Below are 12,460 nucleotides of genomic sequence, written 5' to 3'. Positions count from 1 at the left end.
TTTTTATTGTTAATTTATACAAACCAGGATATTTCAAGTCCTGCAGGGCTGAATACTAATAGATATAAATAGAGGTGTTTTTCACCTCTGGGAATAGATACCAAATAAATGAGTTTATTGGGCTTTACAAGGAGGAATAATGCTATGTGCAACATACAAGAAGAAATAAAATTTGCATTGTTGTAATATATTGGATGAAATTTACAAAACTTGAAGGATTTCAGTTAATGAGAGTCTATTGCTCTGAATAGGCTCAGGTAATTTAGCCTACTTATTTAAAGTAATGGGGCAGTGAGAAAAACTGAGAATGATGTACAAGATGATCTTTCAAATGGGATATCAACACAAAGGATACAAAATCGGTATATTTGGAGGAGAGCTAGGATGGAGACTGAGCTTACATTTAGCATTGTTTTGGGGAAGCTTGCACCCAGCATTTTTTTTTTTTCCTGAGCTGCGCTGTTTTAAGCAATCTTTACTTAATCTGCATCCCCAAGGAAGGGAAGGAGGATTGAAAAGAGAGGCAGAATTTGGAATAAAAAGAGTTTACTGGATGTTGCCTGATACTAGCCTAGCAAATGTACTTCGGTTGCTCTTGTTGTGAAGTACCAGCAGTACTGCTTAATAGAAAGAAAGGAATGGCAAACAGTATTTTGCAGTTGAAGTTGCTAAGCAGAAGCACTCATAAGTTCAGCAACTTCAGAGCAAAATTATTTTCTACTGGCTAACTTGGAAGCAATTTGTGACCAGCTCCTTTTCTGTTTTAAAATACCAAATGTTTCCAAATTGTTATAAAGTTTGGGGAGCAGAATTGCCTGTGCATTCTCTGGACTCCTTCTGGTTTGTTGCAGTACACCTGCACACAGTTACTGGGGGACTTGCTGTGCATTCAGTGTTTGCCTTCCTTCCTCTCTGCTGTTTCTGCATACTGGCCCCTGCCCCATTCCCTTTCTACCTTCCCTTCATGCATATTTTTCTGTAAGGTGTTGGCTGCATTCTTTACCTGGAAGTAAATTGGAGCTTGGAATTCTGCTTATGCCAAAGATTGTATAAAATATGATCCTTGTACAGTCTATGCAGCTGCTTGTGTAATAGTTCTTTCTCAAAGATAGAGGAAAAAGGTTTGTGATTCTGAACAGTGCTGCTGCCCTTTGTGTGCCATGGTGATGATGACGCAGGCAAAGCCTGGTCAGATGGGGTCAGCTCTGCTCTTCTCAAGGCAGTTGACTTCTGTGTGAATGTAAATATCTCTCCCCCTTGCTTTTTAGTTGTCTTCTTAAGGATTCCAAGCAATGTACAGTCTTGCACTTTAAAACTTGTTTCTGATCAGGAGAAAAGATGTTTAATTAAAAAGCTGCTTTTCTGCAGTGGCTGGTTTTCTTGATCTCTGCAAACATCAAAGGGCTGTCTACATGCAGAGGGGTTTTGGCTTAAATTGTCTGCAGATTTTAGTTTGCTGTGTTCAGAGAAGCTTAAATAGAATTCAGAAAGTAATGTGGAAGGCTGAGAAATTAGATGAGCTTTTACTATGGAGGAAGTTAACCTGGGAAATCACTCAGACAAGTAAATTGAATTGGCCTTGCTTTCATATCCCATTGCTGCTCAACTTGCACTGCAGTGTGTGGTGCATCTCTGTTCAGTTTCCTCAACTGCTTTGATATTACGTTTGCAGATTGCTATCTTTCTTTCTACTTCTGCATTGCATGAATTCACATCACTGACAAGAGCTTGCATTTTGCAGAATGCTGCAGCTAATCCAGTTGTGTCCTATGCTTCACAGTTAGATATATAAAAATATCTATATATATTTATATATATATATAATATAGATATTATATTACAGACATATTATATATATATTATATATATATATATTATATAGATAATATATAGATATTATAATACAGATATATAAAAAGAAAGCAACCAACCACTAAACTTTGTTACTTATATTTTGAACCTTTTATCTCGCCTCCTGTTATCTCATCAATAATTGCCTGGAAACAGACTTCCTGCTGGGCTAATTGTCTCTAATTGTGGTAAAGCTGTTATCTTGCTAACCATAAATTGATCTTACACAAATACTAGTGAGATAATGCATACAATTTTCATTTTACATTGTCTTTAATCTGAACATCCTGCAGCACTTTTCATTAATGAACTTAAGTCATTATCTAGTGATGAACTAAAGACTAAGAAATTTTGGAATGCATGTATTTTTCTTTGTTTAATGTTTCTGCTTTGATCAGCTTCCCACATCTAAGCCATCACTCATCTAAATGTTGCCAGCAATGATTGCTATTCCCATATAACTAATCTGTGATTGATTTGGAATCAATCTGGGTAGTCTCAGTCTGATTTTTTTGCATTAGAGTTTCATCACTCGCACTAATTAGCAGAAAGATCAGTGTTATGGGCCATGAAGAGCAAGCTGTTCTTTGTTATCTAGGGTTTGGCATCTGCTGGCAGGACTTGCAGGCTGTCCTGCTGCATGTAGGGGGAGCAGCTGACAGTGGCGGGAATTTGGAGTTCTGGTCTTATGTTGTGGAGCATTTCTCATGAATATTGCTGATAATGCAGATTAGCTCATTAAACCTTAATGTGGGAGGCTAGGTACAACTTGATGGCTATGGAGAGTTTGTCATAAAATCATGCAGGATACTTTGAAGCCTTGTTGTCACTGCTACCTTTCCATTCTCTACAACACTTCATCATAACTGGGATGTGACTGTGTTACTGACAGCATTTTTAGGGATTGATCTTTATCAGCAATGGCCAGTTGGAGGACATGAGGCGTTCCTTATTTCATCTTTACTGTCTCAGAATTGCTTACTGACTCCCAGCCTGAGCAGCAGCGCCCCCGTCACTATGTGGACTTCACCCCAGACGCTACAGTTGCAGGGGCGTTGTTTGAGAACCTTGTTGCCATGGATACGGGGCAAAGATGGCTGTGTGTACCGGCGCCCTCTCGGGCATCCCCTTCGTTAGGAAACCTTACCTTCTGATCTTGCTTCCCTTCACACATGAGGCCAGACGTAGGTTTCAAAGTACTGTTTCTTGATGGTGGCGGGCGGTTGTTTTGGGACGTCCCTTCCTGCTGGCAGCAGTGAGGAGGCCTGTGGTGCCAGGCCGACGCCATCGGGCCGCAGTGGGGGCTGAGGAGGGGCGTCTGTGCCCAGCACAGCGGCGTGCTGTGTGGCGGGGAGGCGTGCTGTGTGGCGGGGACACGGCGCTCGTCATCCAGTCTCGCTGCCTGCCCTGGGCTCCTCTCGAGCCCTCTGGGCGCCTTAAGTACTTCATGACACATTGTATCACATGTTAAACTTCTTCTGGAATTGGTAGAAAGAGAGAAGCAAGCTTTTCTGTGATTACATACGTGAGAAAATTATTTTTTAAAGCATGTACTATAAGGCTGTCTTCTACTGATAAAATATGTATTTTTAAATCTTTCTCGGTGCACTAGCGCTTGAGATGACATTAGGTTGTATTTATCATTGTCAGTTACCTTTGTCGTTTAAGGCTTCAGTCAACCTGTGTAGTTCAGTTGATTTTGCTTCCCTGTGTGCCTAGGAAGATGATTTCCATATTCTTTGACATGTCTGGATTCTGCATCATGTAATAGTCTCAGATGAGAACAGGAGATATTGTATTCCTGTCTCATTATTTTGCCTTTAACTCCTCGATTGCTGTTTAATCGGACTTGTATCATCAGAACATGAGAAGTTGATTGTTGCTGAGATCAAAGCAAACCACAGCAGTAGAGTGCCTAATTAGCAGATGAATTTGCAAGTTGCCTGTTTTGAAAGGTGGAGAAGTAGAGTTTAGACCTTCTCAGGATTTGCTATAAAAGCAGCTTGAGATTTGTTTAAACAGTCACTTTTCATTGTGGAAAAATAAAACAAGGAAAGAAAGGAGAATATGCATGGTAAATTTCTGAGGTTTAAGCTGCAGCCTCTTAAGAAATACCCCAGTATCTGTTGAATTAGATCGTTCAAGTCCCTGCAGTGGTGCAGCTGTAGAGGCACATGTGAAAGAACTTGCCTGGACTTAGTTAATTGATTGGGTGTAACAAGCTGTTTAAGTAAAACTGAGCATTGTGATGATGCAATCTTTACTGCTGCTGGCACCTCAGCTCCTTAGTGCACAACTCTATTTGCATCATAATTCCACACCAAAACAGCATTACTCATGCTTGTTTAAGTGTTCTCATTTCACCTCTGTGCTCTATCCAGTGTCAGCTTCTTACCGTCACTAAGCAATTGCTGTGACCAATTGTGAAGGGAAGTTGTACTTACTTAACCAAGACAGATGCTTTAACATGAGTTGGATGTACAGCTGAAGAATGCTTAAGAAGAGAGGAAGGCAGTTTTTGTGTGTAATCCTTGTTGAGTTTTCAAATTAAAAGCTTTATAAATATTTCCTAATGAAGACGGGAGGAGGCATTTCTTGTATTTAAGAGATCAGCTCTTGAATTGTGTGGCTCCTGAAAAAGAAAAAGGGGTAATATTAGACATATTTAGAGTATGGGGAAGGGCCACCTCACTTCATGCTTGCAGTGATTAGGGGTTTAAGCTTAAGCTAAACAAGAGTAGATTTGAATTAGATATTAGGAGGAAATTCTTTACTACAAAACTTGTGAGGCACTGGAACAGGACATTGATAAGCTGTGGATTCTAAAATCCCTGATCTAGTGGATGGTAATTGGTTATGAATGATTTGTCAAAATAAGAATGTAATTTCATGGAATATCTGTTAGCAGAGGAACTTTTACTGACTAACATGTGAACAGGATTCTATTTTGTATCTTGAGTGTCTTTCTGCTGCTGAAATGGGTTGAAAGAAGTTGCTTACAAGCGTGACACATTTTCTCTTAGTCTGGAAACAGGTCTAAATCTTCATCCTACTGGTTTCTGCTGTCCAAACTGTGTCCATTTTTAAAGTTGCTGTTGTGTCTTAATTTTGCCTTTGATGGGCCACATTTATTTAATATATGGTCAGATATCACTTCTTCAGCTAATTTTAGAAAGTGAAACCAAGATTTTAAGAGGATTCTGTGGTGTATCAAAAGTGTAAAATACATAGTCACCTTTTAATAGGATTTCTGACAGAGTCTCCTTGTACAGTAACAAAAGAAATGATAATGGAGTCAGTTGAAATTCTAGGCTTAACTGAGTGATATTATGCTTAGTGGACAGATTGCTTAAAAGAAAAAGTTCACTTCTTACATCAGGCTAGGAAATTGGCACTGACTATTAACTTTAACCATGTGCAGCTGATAATATGCTTAACATGCAAATTTTCTGAAGTAGTAGGCAATAAATGAGGCATGAATAAAACAGTAACTCTTTTGCTTGCTGGTAGTCATCTGAAATTGTATTTAAATCAAGTTTTTTGACACAACTACAGTAAAATAAGGCAAAATGGTGAAATTTTCAACTTACAGTTTTAAATCTATTCACCGTTTTTACTTTCGCAGTTACTACTAATAGGAATTATATACTTTGATTCCCCATTCAATGGTGTGAGAGTAGATCCTAAAATTTATAGCTTCTGCATTATTTGTTACTGCTGGGCAGCCTACAGCAGTCAAATTTGAAATACTAAAGCAGAGTGCCATAAACATATGGTAAACGGCTGAGGTAGGAGGGCTCTTCCCTTCCCCTGGGAAGCTGTATGCAGGCTGTGTCCACGTGGTTTTGGCTGTACTGTGAAGTGCTTCGGGCTGCTCAAAGCTGATGTGGCTGAGTCTGGCTTTGGTGTTTTTACCTGTATCAATGACACCTGGTGTGAACTCTTTCTATTTTGGGAAGGAGAAAAGGGAAAGGCATAGAAAGAGGCAGAAGTACCCAACTGTTTCTTTCAGCACATTTCAATCACCTAGAGCTGTCTGCAGTAGGATCCAGTTTTGTCTTCTGTGTGGTTCATTCCTCTTTCTCTTGTACTTTCTCTTGCACTTGCACTTTGTTTCCCAGGAGTGCTGTGAAGTGGAATCATGTGTGGTGAGCTTCTGTACTACAGAGATCAGTTCTTGAGATAGGATCAGTTCTTTCTTAATCAAAAGTTGCGAGGGAGAAGAATCTACTCATCTGAGATGTTCCTAAATAATATGCATCTGTCATAAATATCTGCAATCAGTTTCTTGAAGCAAGCAGAACAATTATTTCCTGGCTTTTGCCCCAGAGAAGTGACAGGATGGCTATAGGTTAGTTTGCAGAAACACGTTACTGGTTTAAGTTGTCGGACACTACAGTCAGGCAGTAGAGCTTTCTCTTTGGGCTAATTGTGTCCATTGTTGCTGTCAGCACATATCCAGATATCTGAACTTCATCAAGGTGCACACCTGTTTTTTGTTTGAAACTGTGGGATGGCTTAAAGGCTTTTAGTATTTTCATTGGAAATTATTTCCATTAAAAGCTGTCAAGATGCTTCTTTTGTGTTTATACTTCCATATTGATTAACTGTCTCACGACTGGAATGTTAAATACTGCTCTGAGTATACTGCTTTGGTTAATGCAAAAATGCATTTGTTGTCTGAAGATTTTATTCATCATAAGCAATTGTTAAAATACCCAACTGCTGGAGACTTGGCGTAAGTAATTCTTAACGTGAAAATGGAAATGAATTTTTAACCGTTTTCTGTTACTCTACTAGGATATGGATTTCAGAGGAGGAAAGGAGAAAGGAGAATAATATTTTAGTTTTGTGTGTTTTAGTCCCTTTTGGCCTTAAAAAGGAAAGCCTACAACAAATGTACTCACTTCAGACAAATAGAAGATTCACAGTAATTTCCTTTCCATCTTCCACTGTCCATTATATAGGAAAGTAGATGTTTGACAGAGAAGTTTGAGGGGAAGGTGACACTTTGAACTGCAGTGATGTATTTCCTGGGTCTTATGGGGATTATGTAATATCATTAAATGCTGCCATTACGTAATCTTGAGTCACCTTTCATTGAAAAGCATTTTGATAAATGTGCTGGACTAACGAGCATTGCATTCAGACATGGTAGAAGATGACACTGGAAACAAAACACTGTGATTTCAGGCTATCTTAATAGCTACATTGGGCTTGGAAAGGATAGCAGAGAGGCCAGCGAAGCTATTGCAGAAGACATGGCAGGAAGTCAAAGGCCATTTTGGGATTGAATTGGATAGCAGTAGGTGAACCTATATTAGTAGATGACTCATCTGTACCAATAACTGATGAAAGTAATGATAAAATTACAACCTGTGTGGCAGTAGTCTGCTGTTACATGGAGATTATGCTGGCCTCTGGTGCTGTTTCTCAGCTGTGTGTGTGTCAAAATGCTGAATTACGATGGAAGAGGTGAGCTGGACTTGAGGTTGCACACAAGTCACTTCTTTCACAAAGGAAAGCTGCTTGGAGCTTTGCACTTGAAGGCAGAAATGAATGTAGTGTGAAAATCAATAATGCATTTTGGCTCGAGTTTTATGTGTAATACTGATACTACAGTCACTTAATGATGAGGAAAGTGTGGCTGTGTGTAAATTCAAGGGTTATTAACACAGCTGAAATGTAAAAGGAGAAAAAGGCATACAGTTGTTAATGAAACTATAGTGGGAAGAAGTGTAGGAGTAATATGAGGACAGGAGAAGGCCATATTGAATTTTTGAATAGTTCAAAAATTCAGGTGACATGAAGTTTCTTTAATGTGGAGGAATCCAGGGAGAGTTGCTGGTTAATTCACAGCAGGGGCTGTTTATTGTACAGTGGCCTGAATGAGGCAGAGTTCTTGACCCTTGAAGAGTGGACTGAGTTTTGAAAGAAATAGTTTTCCTTAAGAAATATTGGTGTTCCATTTATTTTTGAAAATGAGAAAACGCATTGCGTTCATTTAAACCATTTCCAGTTTTTCTTATTTTAAGAAGCATAGCATTAAAAGTAGAGCTGTCATGTTCAGGATATTTTTTTTTATTTGGATTTCCTGTTGGTAACTGCTGCTGTTCTTGACTCTCTCTGTAGAAAGTTTAAAGCTATTCTCAGATGAGCCATTACCTTTTTTTTTTTTTTTTTTTTTGTTATCCACAGTCCATTCCAATTTTACTTATATAGGGGGTGCATTTACTACCTGCTGTTTCTGTGTTTAGAAGCATCTGTGGATGTACACTGTAAAGATGAACTAGAGTTCTAGACAGTCTGCTACACTTGCCCTGATTTCTGTTCTTCTGGAAGTCTGTTGTGCCCTTGAGGCTTCTGACTGGGGATGAGGATGGGAGGAGCGATCATAACAGCATCGCAGCATCACACGTGCTCATGCTTTCATTGGTGATTCTGATCAGTTTGAGTGTTTAATTAGCACCTCCATGGGCACTTGAGTGTTATTTAAAATATTTCTAGAGGTCACCCATTTGAATTCAGTAATGGAATATGAAGTGAATTCTTACACTGCAGACACTGGCTGTGATGTAGAGGTTAATCTGCTTTGCTTTCTTGTCAGCCTTCTTGTACAACATTTTGTTGCTGTAAACATTAGGCTTGGCTCTTCTCCATCTTCTCTGTTAAAATATCATATTTTTTCTTTCATGTGTTTCAGAAAGATAAAAACTGGACAAAATACAGATGTTTTAAGGGACAAAGGATAAAGGCGACTGTTGAGGTGTTCCTTGTCAGTGTAGCCTTGCACACAACAAAGTGCAGAATGCTTCACTTTGCTGAGTGGCTAACGCAAATGGGAGTTGTGCTAATAGCTCACTGTTTTGGATCTGGCTCCCATTTAAAACAGGAAGTGCAAACATTAATAATGCTCTTATTTCTTATATACCCTTCTGCTTCCAGGCTTCTCTGACTTGTTAAACCCTTGCCCTTTAGGGATCCAAGCTGAAACAAAGCTGGAATACTTTGTGAACAAAATCCAAGTAATTGCCTTCAATTTTTGTTTGGGAGCCCAGTGGGATTCACCTGAAATGAAAATTAGTGCAGTCTGGGAAAGGTCTAGTGTCTGACAGTGAATTTCGCGAGTAGTTTAAAATTCACACTTTTAAAGTGCCGCGGTTAGATAAAGAGTACTGCTGTACCCAGTTCTAGAACAAACTTTGTCATTAAAGCAGATTTCTTGCGTGTGTTCTCCTTTGTTCTTCAGATCAGAGGAAAAGCCTGTAGCTTTTAAGTGCTGATTCCTGTGATGATGCAGTACACCAGGAGTATGCTACAGTGATCAATTTGCAAATTAATTTTCCCCTTTGCTTCTAACAGTTAATAAGGAGTTTGTAAGAAATTTGTGTAATGTATGTCTGCTTGACAAAATGGATATTGCCAAAGCATTTTACAGATGTTACCATCAATGGTAATATATCTTGTTTGTGGTTATGTTTGACTTTGATGAGATTTGTGAAGCATTCTTGCCGTTTCTTTCCAGTGTTTTTATCTGAGAGATATTTGTAATCTGGTACTTGACAATAGGAGTGTCTAGCTTTCGCTTGAGAACCTCATCCTCACATTGGCAATGGGGAGAGGTGTCAAAAAGTAAAGAAGATGCATAGACCTCTTTCGTTGTGGAAAGCATTAAAGAAATAAAACATACCTATTTAAATGCAAAATATGAATAACTTAGTTTTTTTCACTTTATTCCCACCTTTTTCAATCCCACCCCCTGCTGTGGGAGAAGCAATTAACCATATGAAGTAATGGATGGGAGTTATAGCTGTATGTATATGGCACTGGCACATTCCAGTTGTGTCATCAGTGGAATGCCAAAGACATGGATGTTGAATCAATGACTGCAGCTTTTTGTGGCAGCCCTTAAGTTGAGGATGAGTAAGGACATGTGAAAAAAAAAAAGCCTGGAATCCTGGAGAATTGCATACTTGGACATAACACTGCATCTTTATCTACATTTTTCTACTTGTGTTGGGCAAGCTGTTAGCAAGTTGGGTGAACGGTATGTACAGGTTCCACTTTACCAGTGTAAAAAGACTATCTCGTTTTGTTTCTTGGTGACTCTCTACTTCCAGAAAACTCTTTGCAGAGGACTCAACAACTTTGTGGATCTGCTGTTTAGAAGTAATGTTATAAAACTAAAGATCTTGATTTTCAGGCAAAACAGAGGCTTCTTACCAGAGCACAAATCCTATGACATGGTTAGTTCTCTGTTCTCAGTTGTTTTTTGAGGGTGCAGTGACTAATGGACTAATGTGGCAATATTAGCATTTCAGGAAACAGGTGCTTAGTTAGTATATGTGATTTTTTGAATATGATTTTTAATCACATGTTCAGTCAAAATCTTACATCTTATTTTTGAACATAGACTTGATTGGGAAAAAAAGAGAAAGTCTTTTGAATTGTCTCTTTGCATCAACTTGATGGTTTCATGAGTCAGTTGCTTGAGTAGTGTGATTGTCCCACTTCTACATGGTTTTCAGAGATGACTGGATCCCGTGATCTCTGGAGGTCCCTTCCAATCCCTGCAATTCTGAGACTGAAGATTTAAACATTGACATGTCGGCTAAGATCATCCTCTGTAGTCTGTTATTCTGTTTTGTGGCAGAGTGTGAAAATAAGCAAAAAGGAAAGGCATTATTACATGCTTGACCTCTTAATATTCTCCACTAAATATTCTCTCATTCGAATATTCTCTGCTGCTTCTTTGCTACTCAGAGGCTTCCAGAAATAGTTTCTTCCTACTTAATAACTCCAAGAGTTCTCTTTTCTGTGAGCTTCTGCAGTCTCTCCTCGAAAATGCAAAAGTTTTGATGCTACAGAATCACTCAGGTTGGAAAAAACGTTAATGATCATTGTGTCCAACCACAACCTAACCATACTACCCTAACCCTAACAACCCTCCACTAAGGCATGTCCCTGAGCACCACATCCAACTGGTTTTTGAACACATCCAAGATGGTGACTCACCCACCTCCCTGGGGAGCCTATTCCAGTGCTTAACAACCCTTTCTGTGAAGAAGTGTTTCCTGATACCCAATCTAAACTTACCCTGATACAACTTGAGGTCATTTCCTCCCATCCTGTCACCTGTTACCAGTGAGAAGAGACCATCCCCACTCTTGCTGTATACAACTTTCAGATACTGGAAGAGAGCAGTAAGGTCTGCCCTCAGCCTCCTCTTCCCCAGACTGAACAGCCCCAGTTCCTTCAGTCTCTCCCTCAGTAGGGCATATTCTCCTAGCCCTTCATTAACCCTTCTTAAGATCTTAATCATTTGACAAAGAGTTTCATAGTTCAGTCATTTTTGCATGAAATAACATTATCATTTTTGGAACAGCTTCCCATTTCCTTCTGTTGCCTTACTCTGGAAGAGGCAGCAGTGATTGTTGACATTCCCCTTCTTTCCCGATAATGATGCCATCTTCTGAAAAGGTGTGATTCGCACAACAAAATGCCTGTAATAATTCAGCCTTTTAAAGTATTGAGAGTAGTCTTCAAAGACAAGGGAATCCATCTGTGTAGAATTTTTGATGTAACCTAATCAGTTACCGCAGTTGAGCAGAAGAGATGAAACTTCAACTGTTCTCATGTTAGCCTTAGAGGATCATGGCTTATCATAGCTCTTCAAAACAAAAGTATGAAATGAGTTGAATCAAGCTTTGGATTAATAGCAATAATTAAAAAGGACAACCTTTAGAAATATATGTATTATTATTTTCTTTTAATTGTGGCTAGCATTCAGAATTCAGATCTGTTTGGTTCAGTCCCACCATTCTGAGTGTTTGTATCTGTTGTTTCATTGATCACGTTTCAAAGTTGGAAAAAATTGATTATGAAAATGTTGGGAAAAAAAAGTATTTGCATAAGAAAAGTTTAGCATGTGGAAGAGCATCATTGAGGGGTGGCAGGTGAGTACTGAATCCGCTTTGATGAAATTGCCTGTGGTCATGACTAGTGATAGAACAAATGTTTGAAAATGGTGAATGCCTGTGGAAATACAGCTAAGAACTTTATCTTATAGTAGACTGCCTATTACGTTGCCTCATTTGCAACATCTAATGTTTTAACACACTCTCTCTTAACTTGACAGGCAAGTATTTGCTTCCCAATGCAAATGGACATCAGCTATGGCAACCTGCAGAAACCACCAATCTTGTTCGCATGCGCTGCCAAGCACTTGGGCAGTCAGCACCTTCACTTACTGTTAGTTCGGTGAGTAATTTTTTTTTAAAGCTATGAGCTTACAAACAAAAAAATATTTCTTGCATCTCTGTAATGTCAGAATCTGCGAGGGGATGCCGATCCAACCGGAGTTTATGTCCAGGTTAACCTCTTTTCCTTAAACTGAATCTTTCCATTAACTAATGCATTCCTGCGTATAGCACTGCTTAGTATGTTGAGTGTGGCTAAACAATGTTTATAATAGCAGAAACTGAACTGCTTTGCTGGATTTAGCATAAAATCTAGTTGCATTTAATGCAACTATTATATAGCTATTTGCATTTAAATGGTTTCTTCCCTTAAAAATAGAAAGAAGGCATGCTTTTTTAGATGACAATAG

General features: G+C 38.9%; 1 protein-coding gene across 1 annotated transcript in view; it reads left to right on the top strand.

The window, feature by feature from the left end:
• MAST4 (microtubule associated serine/threonine kinase family member 4) overlaps positions 1-12,460 on the top strand; it is a gene marked incomplete at both ends in the record, with an annotated part of 287,804 nt that overhangs the window by 67,274 nt on the left and 208,070 nt on the right. Inside the window, one exon of the mRNA XM_079548763.1 lies at positions 11,990-12,111. Within this exon, the coding sequence (XP_079404889.1) occupies positions 11,990-12,111 (122 nt within the window). The remainder of the gene's footprint in view (positions 1-11,989; positions 12,112-12,460) is intronic.

The sequence above is a fragment of the Tetrao urogallus genome (genome assembly GCF_951394365.1).
Source record: "Tetrao urogallus genome assembly, chromosome: Z".
Classification (NCBI taxonomy): Eukaryota; Metazoa; Chordata; class Aves; order Galliformes; family Phasianidae; genus Tetrao; species Tetrao urogallus.
Note: the sequence above shows the minus strand (reverse complement) of the source record. Positions and strands in the feature narration are given on the sequence as shown.